Source organism: Pyxicephalus adspersus, chromosome 1, assembly GCF_032062135.1.
Source record: "Pyxicephalus adspersus chromosome 1, UCB_Pads_2.0, whole genome shotgun sequence".
Taxonomy (NCBI): Eukaryota; Metazoa; Chordata; class Amphibia; order Anura; family Pyxicephalidae; genus Pyxicephalus; species Pyxicephalus adspersus.
The window spans coordinates 81319946-81336837 of record NC_092858.1 but is presented as its reverse complement, the minus strand read 5'-3'; the positions used below and the strand labels follow the sequence as shown (position 1 = coordinate 81336837).

At 36.1% G+C, this 16892-nt stretch overlaps 1 protein-coding gene across 1 annotated transcript in view; it reads right to left on the bottom strand.

Moving 5' to 3' along the window:
- The window catches only part of GALNT17 (polypeptide N-acetylgalactosaminyltransferase 17), a 168971-nt gene extending 152342 nt beyond the window's left edge, over window positions 1-16629 (bottom strand). The window contains exon 1 of the mRNA XM_072415930.1: window positions 15285-16629. Coding sequence (XP_072272031.1) covers window positions 15285-15525 — 241 coding nt within the window. The 5' untranslated portion in view covers window positions 15526-16629. The remainder of the gene's footprint in view (window positions 1-15284) is intronic.
- Window positions 16630-16892: the final 263 nt, after the last annotated feature.

Genomic DNA, 16892 nt, shown 5'->3' with positions numbered 1-16892 from the left:
GAGTGATGGTGGAACATACACACTCACACAATTTTATATATATAGATATTGCACACTGTTTTTGTTGATGTGTTATCCTCAATGGTCATGTCTTCTGAAAGTCCATGGTGAACATAGCCCAATGGTTAAGTTTAAAAAAAAAAAACATGGTAAAAATTGCCTAATGCTTGTGTCTAATGTGTAAAAACATAAATATAATCACTCTTTCATGCTGTTTTACTGTCATAAGGAAATGACAGCTAGGCTACTATCCCCATAACAAGTGGAGAAATTAAAGAATAGTGAAAAATAATAATGTAACACATTTTTTAATCTGAATGAGTGTGGGATCTCAAAAGGGAATATTCCTTTATCTGTGTTTCCAGAAGAAATCCTATTTTATCCCAAAAATCCCAATGGTACAAAAAAGTGCTAAAAAATAATCACTCTGGGGAACAGACTGAATAGGCAAAATCAACATATCATTGGCTGAGAAGACTTTCCAAAGCTCATTCATCTCTACTTTGAAATCCTTTAATGCTGTAGTACTCTAATCAGTTTGCCAGATGGAACAGGCATGTTTCCAGAGAGACTGTCACCAGCAACAGAAGAGCTGCCCGCTTTTGGTACAGGACCACAAAATGACTACAAGCAGTTAGCAACAGCTAGGGGTTTGTTAAATAAATTACACATTTGTGTCTATTACCAACTATAGCACACAGAAGTCCTTCTGTCTGGCAGACTTAAGTGGGAAAAGCTCAATTCTACAATAGCAGTACAGTATTCTAAAACAACCTGGCGTTAGACTAGTTACAGTACTTTTATTCAAGACTAAATTTAAAATAATAAATAGTAAAAATAGTAGTATTAATAGTGCGGTAATTGATGCCGGGAGACTTTATAATATGCGTTTACGTTTAAAGGCCACAAAGCTACCAGTGAGAACAAAGAATTATGGGAAATGATCACACTGGAGATTTAGATTTGCATAAATACTATATCAGCATCATATGAAATTGATATGTAGGTAAATAGGATACATGTAAAAAGCAAGTAAATATGTTTTTTTATTTTAAATAATGGATTCAGGATTTTTTTGTGCCCTGAGACACGTTTTATAAAACAGCAACTAAAAAAAAGGCTTGCTAAATGTAATTCAAAGAACTTTTACAGTGATATGGATGTCTTCTGTTCAGTAACAGTGGCTAGAGCATTACACAACTGACCTGAGTCAGATATACAAGGCCATGAACAGTTGGATATCCAATGTACCGTAACGTCTGCTGAGCAGAATTCCATCGCCTTAAAAGCTGCACTTTTGTACCTAGTTAAAATCACTGCTGGGAAAACAATCCTTTTAAAAACTATCTACTTTTAAAAGTTATGACCGACTTAAAAATAAGATGAATGCACTAAGATTCACTAAACATGTTTTTTGGCACCTATCTTTTACTAAAGAAAACTGTTCCTGCCAACACTGCCATACACTTAATAAAGATAAGTTTTTCAGATAAGATAACAGAAACAACAAAGACATGCCATATTTTGCAAAAAAATATCATTTGTTCCCTTTACACAAAAGCACAAATTGTAAAAGCATGTGTACCAAAGCAGTACACCTGCTGTACTAACAGAACACACTAAAATTTTGTAAGCCCCACAACAAACTTCTCATATGAGTTTTTTTATTTTAAATATATATCATTAAAACTGATATGTCATCTGGTTGGTATAAGACAAAAGAAATCTTGTGGATTCTGCCTCAACTGACGAATTAAAGTGGAACTAAAGTTGCACTTTAAAGTTTGTATGACCAGGCAGGTCATTATTGTAGAAAGGGACAGGTGGCTTACCTTCTGCAATAGTGTGCTCAATTTATTAAAGCTCACCAAGGCTGGATAAGATACACTTTCATCATTGAAGCTGGGTGATCCAGCAATCCTGGAATAAATCTAGTCCAAGATTGAAAATATTTGCTAACAAAGATCAAATTACTTTTAAGAAATCCATTCTAGATTTGCTGGATCACCGAGCTTCACTGATAAAAGTGTATCCTCTCCAGCGAGGTTGAGGTTTAATAAATCAGGGCCAATGTGTCTTACTTGCCTGAATACTCTAGTTTTCAGGCATCAAAGCTGAGCTACGCATGCGCAATATCAGCTTTGAATGCCAGGGAAACCCAGCAATCCTGGCTTCCTTTGCATGTGCCGGGAATGAATGAACTCAGTCACACATTAGTTACGTCATACACACCACAACGCCACAACCAAGATGACCAGAGATCATCTGACAGAGGTAGAAGAGAAGGAAAATGGTGACACCCTGCGCTGAAATGTAGATAGGTGAGTTGTGCGGTTTTAGTCCTACTTTAACGTCATTCGCAGCTTTCCCTATGAACTACAGAGCACCTCTCTTCTATATTTTATAAAAGAGATTAGGGAGAGGTGATTGTCTTGCTTATCCTGTCAAGGGCTGGGGGCATAAAAATTTGGCAGATTGCAAGTACAAGCAATAAGTGAATAATAAGTACATATGTGTCCTTATTATAGGATGATGTTTTTCTTCATAAGGACTTTAGTTTTTGGGTTGACTTAAACAAGATAGGCACCCTGCTTTTTACTATGAATGATTCCTTCCTTCAGTGCCTTAGGAATTGGTCATTTTCTATTACCATGGTCTCTATGCAGAGAAAGATAGAATACACTCTTAACTAATCTTCAGTCATCTTGTTCAGTTGATTCAGGACGTTTCTACAGATCACGAGAAAGCATCACTGTACTAATAATATTACATAACAATAAATGAATAGAATGAATATGTTAACACTAATATTAACTTTTAAAGGGGCCAATAAATAATGGCATTATAGTGTATTACTCTCATAATATCCCAACCAACAAGCTGCATATTAGTCTGAGATGACATACCCTTTATGGGGAAAAGTATCTTTATCATCAGTCTGCATTTCCATATTCTCTGTGTTTAAAAAGAGCATAATATAATTTATATGTATTACTTCCGTACAGGTAGGAAGATTACAGAATCTACACTAGAAAATGTTTCCCTGTGAGCTAAAATGAAAAAAGGATATATTCATATGAGTGAATACACTGCAAATGTGGAAAGTAATCTTAACATCTTTTAAACTGGCCATATTTCAAGTTTAATTTTAAATATATCACTTTGAATAGCTTCTACATGTGTGATATACATGATGACCACAGCAACTTTATGAAATAAATTAAAGATAAAAATGTCTTCTCTTTACAAACAGTGTAAAGGGAAATCATATTTTATAAAAAAAAAAAAACTTTCTTGATTTTTACCATTGCACAACATTTTGGAAACACCTGTGCATATCCCTACCTACCTACTATTGTTCTTCAAATATTCAAAAAGGCCAGTTGGCTGACCTCCTCAAACTGAAGGAGGGAATGCTAAACTGCATGCAAAAAGGGAGTTAATCACAGAAAGTTAGATTTCTGCTGAGATTTCATTACAAAACCAGTATACCTTAGGACTGCCATATTTGCCCAATTTGCAAGTAATATCTGAAGTGTCTTTTTTAGTTAAAGAGGCATAGCTGGTTTTAGATTGAAACAAAAGGTAATTTTAATATTAAAACCTAAAAAAATATTAGATTTAATATTTTAACAAAAAACAACTTGTATCAATAAGCCCCAACTAATTATCCAGCTGTGTGGATGAAAAGAGAAAATAGACTTAATTGATTTGTGTACACTTGTTTACTTTGTGCTTTAATAATATCTCTGGACATGAGACAATGATAGATCAGAACTAATCAATCAAACAGTGGAATGGCTTCAGGCAGCGAAATATTTTTTACATAAATATGTCCGGTTAATAAAGAGCCTCAAGCCTTTAAGGCAAGTACACTTTTAGAAAGAAAAATGATTGGATTGCTGCCTGCTAAGTAAATAGGTGCAGCAGTTTTTAGTGTGATGGATGCAGTGGCTACATTCACCTACCAATACATGGCAGAATTGAACCAGGCTGACTCACCTCTCCGGGAACCATTGCAGGGTACCGCCATCTTCCACTCCTTCATAGAGATGATCATTGCAGGTGTGTGGGAGGTCATTCATCTCCGGCACATGCAAGGAAAGTCAGCATTGCTTGGTTTCCCTGACAAACAAAGCTTATGCTGCACATGTTGCCATAGCTTTTTCACATTTCACCAGAATGATCAGGCAGGTAAGGGAGGTTATTGCAGAAGAGACATCGCCTGTCCCTTTCTGCAATAATCGCCTGTCTGATCCTTTATTTTGTAAAGTGGAATTTTATCTTGACTTTAAGAGTTACTGATAGGGATGCAGATATTTATAAATTGCATTTTAAATATTTTAGATAACCAGATTTAGATTAACCGGTAAAAAATATATTAAGATGTTATTAAAAATTTATATTGCAATCTTCACTACTTAAGTTTTGATAAAGAGATTTCAGACCAGAATTAATAAAGCATGATTTCCCAATGTGCTCCAAGAAAAGAAAATAAATGAACATTAAACCCCCTTGAGCTTACACATTTGAGAATATTTTTGAGGTTTTACAAAGTCAGACCCTCTGTTCCCAATAGGCTTTATTCAAAAGGTAAAGAATTAAAGCCAAATTAAAGTGGGAATTATTACCAACAGCTTTCTCTATTGCCAAGACTCCTGTCTGTTCTTCCTGCCTTCCTAGCTCTTAGCCCACTCTCTTGGCTCTTGGCCCACTCCCACTATCTATCCAACACTAAGAATGGAGTTGGGTGCTAATAGCAGCATAAAACAATGTTTAAGCAGAAGTGAACCTGAATCTTTGAGGGTTGAATGCCCAACAAGCATTTGTACATGTTATAAAATGTTGTGTTTGTAATAGAAATTTCAACTTTCACCATTCTGGGGAAAATTTACCATTCTATTGACTTTGTGGCCTGCCACAAATGCCAGGGGTCTAATCGGGAGGCAGGAGCTTTCATCAGTGAAGCTGGGTGATAAAGCAAACCTGGAATGGATCTGGTCTAGGATTGCTAACAAATAGCAAATGACCCAGCTTCACTGATAAAAGTGTATCCTGTCTGGCCTTGGAGAGATTTCATAGTTGATTTGTAAATTAATGAGTTTCACATTTAGGCTGAATCTACATGGACGTTTTCCCCAGCGTTTAACCTAAAGTTTTAAAAGCCCATGTTTGAAAGTTCCATGCAATCCAATAGGCTAATCTACACCAGGACTTTTCCTTAAGGCATGTTTTTGAGGGTTATAGATAATGCTTCTTGCAACACTTTAAAAATTAAACCACAGAAAAGACTCTGGAAAATGCGGGAAAACAGCCCCATTGATTTCATATTATTAAAAACACTTAAAACGTCAGTGAAAGCTCCCACTGAATTCAATGGAGGCTTTTACAAGCGTTTTTAGGAGGACTTTGGAATCTGGAAGCCCTCTTTAATAAGGGGACTTCCAGATCTCCGCCAACCCACCCTGGGGAATCAGTACAGGGGTTAAAAATATGTGTAAAAAATAAGACAAGACTTTAATGTAATTTATTAAATGTGTGTGTTTTGTGTAACTGTGGTACACTTTTTTTTTTTAAAGGTTATCCCACAATGATAGGAAGATTCCCACTGCTGTATTCATGTCATGAGCACAGCCATGGGACTCCTGACAGTGTGGGATCCCCAAGTACTAGAGGGCAAATGAGGACAAGGCTCCACATTCACCTCTAGTGCTGATTGGCTGAAAAAAGTAAAACCCCAATGACGGCTCCACCTTCCCTCTCCTCAGTAAGAACATGTGAGCAAGCTAGTTACTAAGCATGTTTCCTTAAATATTATAGTCTATATGTGTGAATTGTCCTTATACAAATTCTTGCACATTTCATCATTTTTTTTCGAGGCTGGCTCATGCTATTTTTTGGATAAATAATGAACATAGTGTACATCCTCAGAACTTCTACTGCTCTCATTTCACAGATCAAGAATATCAAAAGTTCAGAATGTGAACTCAAAAGACTGTCGCTCTAGGCTCTAAAAGTAGTAATTATGGTACAGATGCACAGTATAATAATTAGTCTGCCAATCTTAGTTTTTAAATATAGATGTCTTTTAAAACACATTTTTTTTTAAATCTCCAGTAGATAATAACACTAATGAAATCCGTTATGTATCTTATTGGATAAAAAGAATACTTCATTTAGCTTAAAAATTAAAGACTTTTACTAATGTCGGGGCAGATTGGTTTAAAATGGTGAGGTCTAGCCTAAAAAGGTGTCTACTACAAAAAAAATACACCCATTACATAATGTATTATGGAAATGGCCACAATGTTAGATTGTTTGAAATCACAAATTATACTAATGTAGTACCTGCAAATGTAAGTGTAGAACACCTGGATAAATCAAATCTAGTATTTTACTATCTTCTTATTATCAAAAGTTAAAACACAAGCCATGTTGAGTGGACCTTAATTGGGAGGAACAGGTAGACTACCAGTTCTGACCTTTCTATGGGATGCTAAATTGAAGGAACAAAAGGAAAGTTTAGGATTAGTAACAGCCAATGTAATTTTCTAAAAGTATACATATGAGCTGGTATATTATTCTTGAAATAGAGTGTCAAGAGGGAAAGTCTGAGCCTGCAAATTATGGATTTAAAAGCATTCACTTCTTATTTAAACACTCATGTCAAAGGTTACAGAGCTTGTTGCTGTAGTGGGCCATGTTCTGCTCACTGTTATTCTTGCAAGAACAGAGGTCCAACTGTAATAAAACACCCCAACAACATGGGTATAGGATGCTCTTCTGCATTCATTTCCCCCTCTTCTTTTTGTGGGTGGGTTTTTATATTTGCTTTACATTATTATTTTTATTATACAAAATTCATATAGCACCAACATATTACGCAGAACTGTACAAAGTCCATAGTCATGTCACTAGCTGGCCCTCAATGGAACTCACAATTTAATATCCCTACATCCGTCATATGGTAATGTCTTTATGTATGGTAATCTTTTATACAGTCTAAGGTCAATTTTGGGGGATGCCAATTAACCTAACTGCATGTTTTTGGGATGTGGGAGGAAACCCAAGCAAACACAGAGAGCAGCCATGCTGCCCGATAAACTTTACCAGCTTTCCTATATTCTCAGTGATAGGCTTCCACTGAAGACTTAGCAGAGGTAACCACCGGGATTCCAAACAGTATGTATATAGCGTTGGGAATCCTGTGTTTACTTCTGAGAAATCAGCCATTTGGCAACAGCAGTTGGCATGCTCAATTTGTTGGTCATCACCATAAATTGGGTGACATGACTTCATTCCTAGGAGTATAAAAAATGTTTAAAAAAAAAAAAAAAAAAAAAACAGTACGTGCTGTGTGTTGTATTTTAGGTTTGAATAGTGTGTTTTTTTTTGTAATTTTTAGGTTTTTTTTCTGGCTTAGAATGAGTATGGGGTACTTATTCATCTGGGTCAAGGGACAATTATGTTGGGAACCTCTTAATAAAGGGGTAATCCATACAGAATATTAGGAGGACATACCTCATTTTTACTTAAAATTTTACTTAATATACACGGTAATCCCCAAGCATCTTTTTACAATATTAACCTTGTTGTCCTCTTTTTACAGAAGTTTTAACATACTATACACAAAGTTCCACCAAGTGGACTAATGTGTGAATAAATGTGTAAACATTCAATGGATAGTGTTATTAACTTAGGAATATGTCACAAAAGACAAGTTTTGATGCAAATTGCTCCACAGCACCCAAAGCTGAGGTAAAATACATGTTTTTTGCATTCATCTATTTAGAGATTTGCTTAAAAATAAATCAATTTAGTGGTATTATCAAATTTCTACTTGCAATCCAATGACATTTTTGTACTATTATTTCAGCCAAATTCAAGATAAAAGAGGAAGACAAACAATATTAGGGTGGATAGACAGAGACTTATGTTCCCTAGGTGCCTAGGACTCGTAATGTGTGAGTCTCAACCAAAAGGCCTTCTAAAGCTATGGTCTGATATTTTGGAAAGTTACATGAAACCTGAATTAGGATAAAATAAGAGTACTTGTTGATTTTAGTTTCAATGTTGTATGGATGGCCTGCATAGCTCACAAACAAGAAGTAACAAGACTCGAACAAACACCATCCAATTGTAGCATATGACCTAAATACAATAACAGAAAAAAGCCACTCTTTACAGGCATACATCAGATGTGTGCAGACCATCAAACCAGAAGAGATTGAGGTTCCCTTCTTTTCTAAATCTATAGAATCCCTTTCTTTCTAAATGTGAAGGGCTGGGGAGAAGATAAAAACTATATAAATAAAATCAGAAAAAAGTTATCACAGTTTCTAAATTTGAGGCTTGGTGCCATTGTCTGACCTTGCTGCCCTAGGCACTGAGCCACAAGTGCCAGAATTATCAATACAAATGTGGGAACAAGCACATGGATCAACAGTGCTCAGCAGACATGATAAATCTTAAAATGTGTTAGGTGGTAGATACTTTTGCCAATGTAACTCTTCAAAACAAAAACAAAAAAACAGTTTCAAAGGCGATGGGACAGGCAATACTTTTTGTTCTTACCTAGTAAAAGAGTCACTTCAGATTTTTGTCTTTAAATTAAATAAAAAAATCTTAGATCATAGAGATGGCTGCAAACTTTTCATCTAAAAATTAGAATGTCCTTATCCTCCTCCTTCTCGCCCATTGTGACAAAATCACAACTTTAAACCTTTCTTTCGAGTAATTTTCAAATCCCTTGCTTGGGTTACTATGAGGTAGCCCATGACCCTGATGTGCATGCATGAAGAATGTCCTAAAGCTTCTGCCAAAAAGTAACATCAGCTCTTGATACCAATATGGTGATGTAAGAAGGAACATTTATTTGGAGAGTTGCAGTGAAGAAAAAGATAATGCTGGACTAGCTGTGCTAGTTATGTTTTTGCTTTTAAATGACCCAATAGAGCTAAGAAACATTAGTTAAATCTTCTTATTATGACAAGGAATGTCCTAATTGCTCTGCTTTAACTTTGCTGTTCACTTTCATGTTAGTACATATGGTTTCTACACTTAGCTTATAGCTACACTTATAGCACCACCAGTGCAATCATCTGACCAAAGGTGGTCAGGTTAAAACATACATGATCCATGAGACTGATTATCAATTTCAGTTGCAAAAAAAAGTTTTATTTCTCCCTTTTAGTGAATAGTATGTCTACATCTGTTTTATAAATATTTAAAAAATGAATTGTCATCTGCAGTTCTACTGTGCTGTTTTCTTTAAGGATTATATAATTGTATGCATTAAATATTTAAAGATTATCCATTCCCTTTACTTGTCTTAAAAGACAAAGAGCAGTTCTCTACTATAATTATATTTTTACAATTACATACTAATAAATTTACCAAAGCAAGCATACAAGAAACTAATATTAGCCATAGCACTTAATTTGCCTCCCTGTACTTCCTGGAAATCTGCACCCCTTATAGAAACTCTATTCCTGTAAATAATATCTTACAATACATCTCTGTCACTATTGACCTTACAAGTGCAGCCAATATTGAGCTCACGTTCAAATAAAAGTGTGCTTATTGAAGACATCAGTAGAATAGTGCCAGATTCAGACTAAAAAATGAAGCTCTGACCTCTAAAGCCAAACAGTTCTCATTTTTTATTTGGTCAGCAGAAAACAATAATTGTCAGAAAAGGAGATCAGATTAGATGTTTTCTGTAGTTTACAACTCCACACTACCTGGAAAAGTGGGATAGTTGCTCACTGCAAATTTTGGAGTTAAGTAAGTGACTCGAGGGCAATATTCCATAATAGAGCCCAGGTTCTTAGAATTATGTTGTAGGTGGTCCAATGGCATTTTACTTTTTCAATATATGCAAACTAAGAATAGGTAATTGGATATGCAAATGTTAGTGTCTGTTTCAAAATAAATCATTAGAAGGATTAATGGAAGAGATTTTACAAGACTGCATAGCGCATGTCATCATGTTGCATGTCTAAAGTGCAAGTACTGCATTGAATGTAGCTTTGACTTTGACATAAAGGTTGGTTGGCGGATGTTATATGATATCCTCTAGCCTGATAAAAGAGAAGATTGGCCCAAAGTTTTTCTTATTATTATGTAATTGAATATTGAGGATATATGGCCCAAAAAATAAATGAAAGTAATGACTAACATAAATTTACTGAATAATTGTTGAATGTTAAATGTGGCTTCCAGAAACATGTGAACTGGATCAGATCTCTTTTCTTAGTCTCACAGCTGCAGATCACTCATGTAATATATCCCCAAAGAAATTGAAAGTTTTTAACTTGCAATTAAAGTTACAACCACCTACTACTACCCAAAAAAAGAAGGTCTGATTGACATTGCAAATGATTTATGCACTGTCACAGCAATTAACATTAAAATGTGACAATCAGGTCTTAATCTGGCAAACGTGCTGATGGTGAATGTGCATTTAAAAATAGAGTGAATGGATCATTCAGTGTTTGGATCAACTGATAAAGTAAATGCATTATTCAGGTTTTAAAGTGAAACTATACATAAGAAAATTGCAAACCTTATTGCAAAAAGAACAATGTCTCTTCTGCAATAAAATAAACTTGCCTACCTGTTTGCAATCTTTTGTTGAATGTACCTGCTCATGCTTATTTTTGATCCTGGCATAACTGGCTGTCAGGAATGACTACGATCCCATGATGGCCAAAGACCTGAACCTGGAAAAGGACTCAGTAAAAATGTCAGCAATGTAATAAGAAGAGGTAAATTTAGTTACAGTTTAATTATATTCATGATCCTCTTGGGGAGATTTCACCTTACTCTGTGTTTCTGTGACAGCCAGTAACAGCATGACAACAAATTAAAGAGTTAAGTTCTCTGAGACAACAAGCACTAATATTAAATTATTATTATTATTATTATTATTAATAATAATAAACAGGATTTATATAGCGTCAACATATTACACAGTGCTGTACATTAAATAGGGGTTTACTATAAGAGTTTCTAATCCTTTCACATCATACTTAAAAAATGTTTTAGTTGAAATTATCACCAATGCTGAGAGTTCCATGTTACTTTATGGTCTTACAGGAAGTGAGGGGAAATCTCCCCAATAGGGACACAGCCCACAATATAAATCTGATTAGCGATCTAACCCTTCCTTTCTCTGTATATCATAAGAAAAATACATTTTTGGCTAGGGTTAGGTTTGAGTATGGTAGTGTGGAGTAGAGTATCTCTAGTCAGGAAGTGAGGGAAAGTCCCTAAATGGGGACACATTCTCCAATAACAAAAAGAAAACATCCAAACAAAGGGTATTCCGGAAGCACCAGATTGTTTTCATAAAAGAGTGCGTTAGACCAGTTAGACCAGACAAATATGTCTGGATGAAAAAATGAAACATCTAGCATGTCGTATTTGCTCCCTGCAGCTCAAAGTTTCATTTCCAATTTTAATTAACCTTTAACATAATGATAGAATATTGGTGTCAGCAATTTTTTTTCCAATTAGTGTCAATTAGCCTCTTGAAAGGTTGCAAATACTTTCTGAACAGGCAAATGGCCTATACAATATCATATATAGCGCGTAGCAAAGTCAGTGACCTGAATTTTTTCCACTGCATTTAATCAACACCCCCCACCCAATACAATGAAGAAGCATCATCACCTAAAAGAGGTCATTGCTCTGCTACCTGTTTCCTGTAAGCAAGCTCCCAGGATTAGAATAACACCCCTGAGAAATAAGACAATATCCTGATAAACTAACATGGATCCCCCTCCTCCTTTGCAATGGGCTGCTCTGAATAGATATGGGAATCTCAATAGGAGTAATATAAAGTTAGATTCAGTTGAATTCATAGTTGCTTTTAATAAATGATGGAATAAATAGTTTTACATTTTATTACTAAAGTTCAGCTTTAACTTATTTGTCATAACAGCATTTATGTGGAATTTCCTTTCTGGAGAGACTTTGTTTTAATTTTGCAGGATTGTGTGCACAGATGAAGAACAGCTATTTCCATTAGGTCCTTTGACATTTGGCTTTCAGAATCTATACATACTGTTTTCGTTATTGCAATCCTAAAGATCACACTGTATTCAGGTGTACTCATTGTAATAAACAGAACTGGGTGTATGGCATGTAGTATATTAGATGCATATGTACTTCAATGAAAACAAATTCTGGTACATGGAGCATCCTTCTAAAAGTAATATTTAAAAGTACACTATAGAAACTACATGCACACAATCTAAGAGATATCGACACATTTTAAAGTATAACATTACCTAAACTATATAAAGTTGTATGATGGTGTGGTATACGCAGGCTCATTTTTACCAGTATAAACATCTTTTCTTACTTTATTTCACCTGCTGGGTTGTCAGATGTTAAGTTTTGAAATCAGTATCCCGGTAATGGGTTAGAATAGCAGAACATAATGCAAGCTTATTGGCTAGGGACCTTAAACATTGTAAATGCATTTACGTTGACATACATACTCACACATATCTATGAGTATAGGTCAGGGATGCTAAGTACCCCTGTGCTTTTTCCCCTGGGAAGAGGTAGACTTTTCATCACCTCTTATTATAAAGAGGGATTCCATAATATATGATAAGCCCCCCCCCTATATTAGTTCCACATCCTTTTGGGGAATATAAAGGTGGAGAAGAAGCCCCTTCCCCAGCATTGGGATGAGGATACATTGCAGGGTTGTGGGTTTTGCTGCCACTCCTCCCAGTGCATGCGGCCTGGTATGGTAAAGAAGAAGGAAGCTGCACACTTGCAGCCCTACCTTTTCCTGCCACCCAGGCTGCATGCCTGGATAGGGGTTTGGTTGTAATATTAATGCCCCGTCTATGAAAATAAACCCCCCCCACTCCTATCTCCCAACCCAATACAACTCTGCTGAATCACACAGGGATTTATTTTTACCTTTCAATGCCAAGGAAACATTCATCCAGCACTGCCCCCATAAGCACTATATACTCATCAAAATTCACCATCCAAGTGCCTTGTTAGCACTATATTGATGAACCAAGCCGCCCACAAAAGCAGCAACCTGGACTTTTGCTCCTTAAACAGAGAACTCCAGGAGACTGGAGCATCACATGTCCACAGCTTTATGGGGAACAACACTTTTTTACTTTTTTTCATGCCACATAAACAGGCTTTCCATGCCACTTGGTTGATAACATATTGCCAAAATATAATCCTGCAATGTACTAGTTTATAATTTAACAATGTAAATAGACTCCCACTGACATGTAATAGCATGCACATCATTACTGCTATGCACATATAAATATGCATGCTTAGTGGCTTTTACTGCTTTTTTTTACTGAATTCAGTGCATTTGAATATCCTAGATTCATTCATAGCTTTTCAGAACCAAACCTTTGACATTTGGGCAGATTTAGCATTTCCCTGAACACGAACAGTAACCCTAACAATAGATAATCTATGTGAACTCAAGGCCCTATAAAGTCTACACGTATGTTATATTTTATTACATTACATGTTCTTTGCTTTCAAGTTTTACATTTACAATGTAAGCATAATGTAACTTTTCATGTCTTAAACAAGAATGACATATGTGTTTTGTAATACATTCCTACACAGGCTTATAAAGCCTAGTATCAGATATTTCGATTTTAATACAATCTATGAATCATAATGATGCCTTGTTGTGAAATTTGTATGCAGGGAGTAGGACAAAAATAGAGTAGTAAAGCAATTACAAGTTAATGTAATATCATACTCAGTTTTCATTTGCTTCTAATGTCACACTTAACAAGGTTAAATCCAAGATCAGTAGGATCACTGTGATATTTATATGTGTGTGTGCCTGTGTTCACATGTATGGCTGGCCATTAGTTATTAGATAGCTCCGGGTTAAATGGTATTTACAAAGGGTTGTCTGCACAAAATATGAACTATTTGCTCATTATGCACAATTCAAGTAGTAAACACTACACACATTAGAGAAAATATGCAAATTATATTGTAAACTTCTCACAGCTGCTACAAGAAAGAAAAGAACGCAAGAATAGCATGAAAAAGCAGTGCTTTGTACACCCCAGCAGTGTTTGATTTAGGTCACTGTGATAATATGCCATTATTATCAATATAGTAAATATTGAGTTCATGGAAATCCCTATATGAATATTTCATAATTATTGCACCTGCAGAGTAGTCTTCCTGGGATGATTTAAAGTAATGCAAAATTGCAAGCATTTTCCCAATGAAAGCGTAATTACTATGGGCAAACATTTTCATTGGACTTGTATTAATTCAGTTTATAGATTATAAAACAAATAGAACAATATTAAAGAAGGTCACAATACTACTTTTCAATTAAAAGATCCTAAAATGATGTTGAAACTGCTGTGATGTTACTAAGATGTTATAGCAGATGATAAGGAAACCTGGCTTTTCAGCTTTACCATGATGTATAATAGGATTTGCCACTAATTTTATGTCCTCTGTGTCAGCAGCTTACTTTGGTATAATTTCAGCATTTGCTCACACCTACAATAAAATTCCAGTGTAGGTTTAGGAGAGTGATGGATGAAGGAGGTTAGAGGCGTCTCTAAGATGTCATGGAGCTGAGGCTACAAATGTGAAAGCTCCTGGCAGATAATAAGCAAACTTCAACTTGTTTCTAGGTGTCAGGAAAAATAGGACACTATCATTATTTATCAAGATGGGTGATGTTTAAAGTAAATGGAGTATCTTGGTCAGATGCAATCGGTTCTTAGCCTAAATGTCAGCTAGCTGGCAAGTTTTCTTCCATATTGCATAATCTTCCATAATCTTTGAAGAATATTCAGATCATGAATTGTATCTATAAAAAATGCATGAACTATAAAAAGTGACTGCCATACCTCACCAGTAAAGCAATCTGAAATGGATTTGATTTTCATTATGACATTCACTATAAATGTAAAAGCTTCCATTTCTTGCGTGGTCACATTATTGCTGCATTACCAGATTCTGTGAATTGCTGTAGAATTCAGGCATATAACACTCTAGTTTCTGCATGATAATATATACCATATACTATGTGACAGTGATACACAAATATATATATATATATATATATATATATATTAAAGTATAGTATATGAGTTCCATAAAAGCCCTTCACCTAAGACCTTCAGAATCTGATCTGGTTATGGTGGAACCCCCATATCACTTCTGCATTACTATGTATATATCATTTGCCTGTCTGTCTTCTATATTACCATAATTATATTAAAATAAATTCCTACCATTAAGTTGCCTGTAGACTATATCCTCCAAAAGAGAAAGTCTTTTCAGCACTGCCTCTTGAATAGGGCTCATCCCATGGTGGTTAGTCAAGTTGGTCACCTCTGCCCTTGGATGGACCTCATGAAAGGCCTCCCCACCTTTCACAGTAATTGGTCTACACTTGGCCAAAAACAGTACAAATCCAGCAACAGCAATCAGGTTCAACACCAACAAGATTTTCACTCTTCTCAAAGAAGCCATCAAACTCCACAATCTGGGCTCCTTAGCGTATCCTTGAATATATGTGATTCCTTAATGTTTTGTCAAAGTCTCTGCTGATCAGGAGACAGGTAACCATCCCTGTGGATGTGAACTATACCAGGGGCTGATAGTTTAGAAGAAGAGGTCACCAACTTCCCAATACTACTGTGATGTCAATAGTGAGAAGAAGAGCATCTGCCAGACTTCAGATCTGGAATCCAAGCTGTCCAACCAATCAGCGAGCAGGAAGCTGGAGCTGGTGCCTGTAAAAACATTTGTAGAGGACCATCTGTACCCCCAGCATGTCCAGCATGAGACACAATGAAAGTTTACTAACTGCTTGATAGTGTAGCTTGATAATTCCCCATTCCACGTATTCTATCCGGATGATGGATCCAAGCCAATCAGTATTCCATAGGGGATCAGTGCCAATGTAGCATATGTGTCTTGTAAAGAATAAAAATGGAATTACATACTATATAGGAGAGCCTTCTGTAACATTAATAGTATACAGCAGCTTGGTGGGCGATCAGAGACACTATAAGCACAGCTCTGCTATTAGAAATGGTCATCGTAGAGACATGCAAAGCCCCACATCCCCAGAAATCTATTAGCTGCTAAAGTTTGGCATTGGGCGAATGTGCCAGTTATTCGCAATGACCATGACAAGTGTTCCTATGAAGGATTCTTGTGCAGTAGTGGCATTTGCAGAGGACACATAACCTCCAATCTGCACGATCGTCAGGCAAAGATATCAGCAGCAATCTTCATCATTCACAAGTGTGAATGTGGGAAGTGAGGATTGCAGGGGAAATTGACAATGCGGCAAAGCTTGCTGACCGCACTTCCCTGGAACTGAACTCTGCTATCTCCCCCTAAGCAGATCCTGAGCTCTCCTTCTGCTGATCTTCACATGCCTCTGCTGACAGCTCAGCCTTTCCTGGTGCAAGCCTTGGGTAGCCTGGCAGAGGAGATGATGATGAAAGTGGTGCCTGTAGTCTGCTGCTGATACTGGAAGAAGCAGCTCTCTCCTGTGCTCCCATTTCTCTTAGCTGGTTATTTCTGTGCTGAGACATCCTCCTGTGTGCTGCCTGAATCCCAGTTTACATGCCTACTAAAGGGCTGCAAGGAAATTGTGGTGTGGATAAATGGATCTGCAGCTGGAGACATTCACTGCTAAGAACAAGGCATTACTGTCCTGTGTATGACATGTCAGTGGCCATTTAAAAGCCAGATCAAGTGCTGCTTTAAAACAAAATAATGATCTATAAATACATCATCAGTATAGTGATACAGAAATCTTTAATATATTTCAATAGTTGTTGACATCAGCATGATTGATTATACAAAATATTTGATTATTTAGA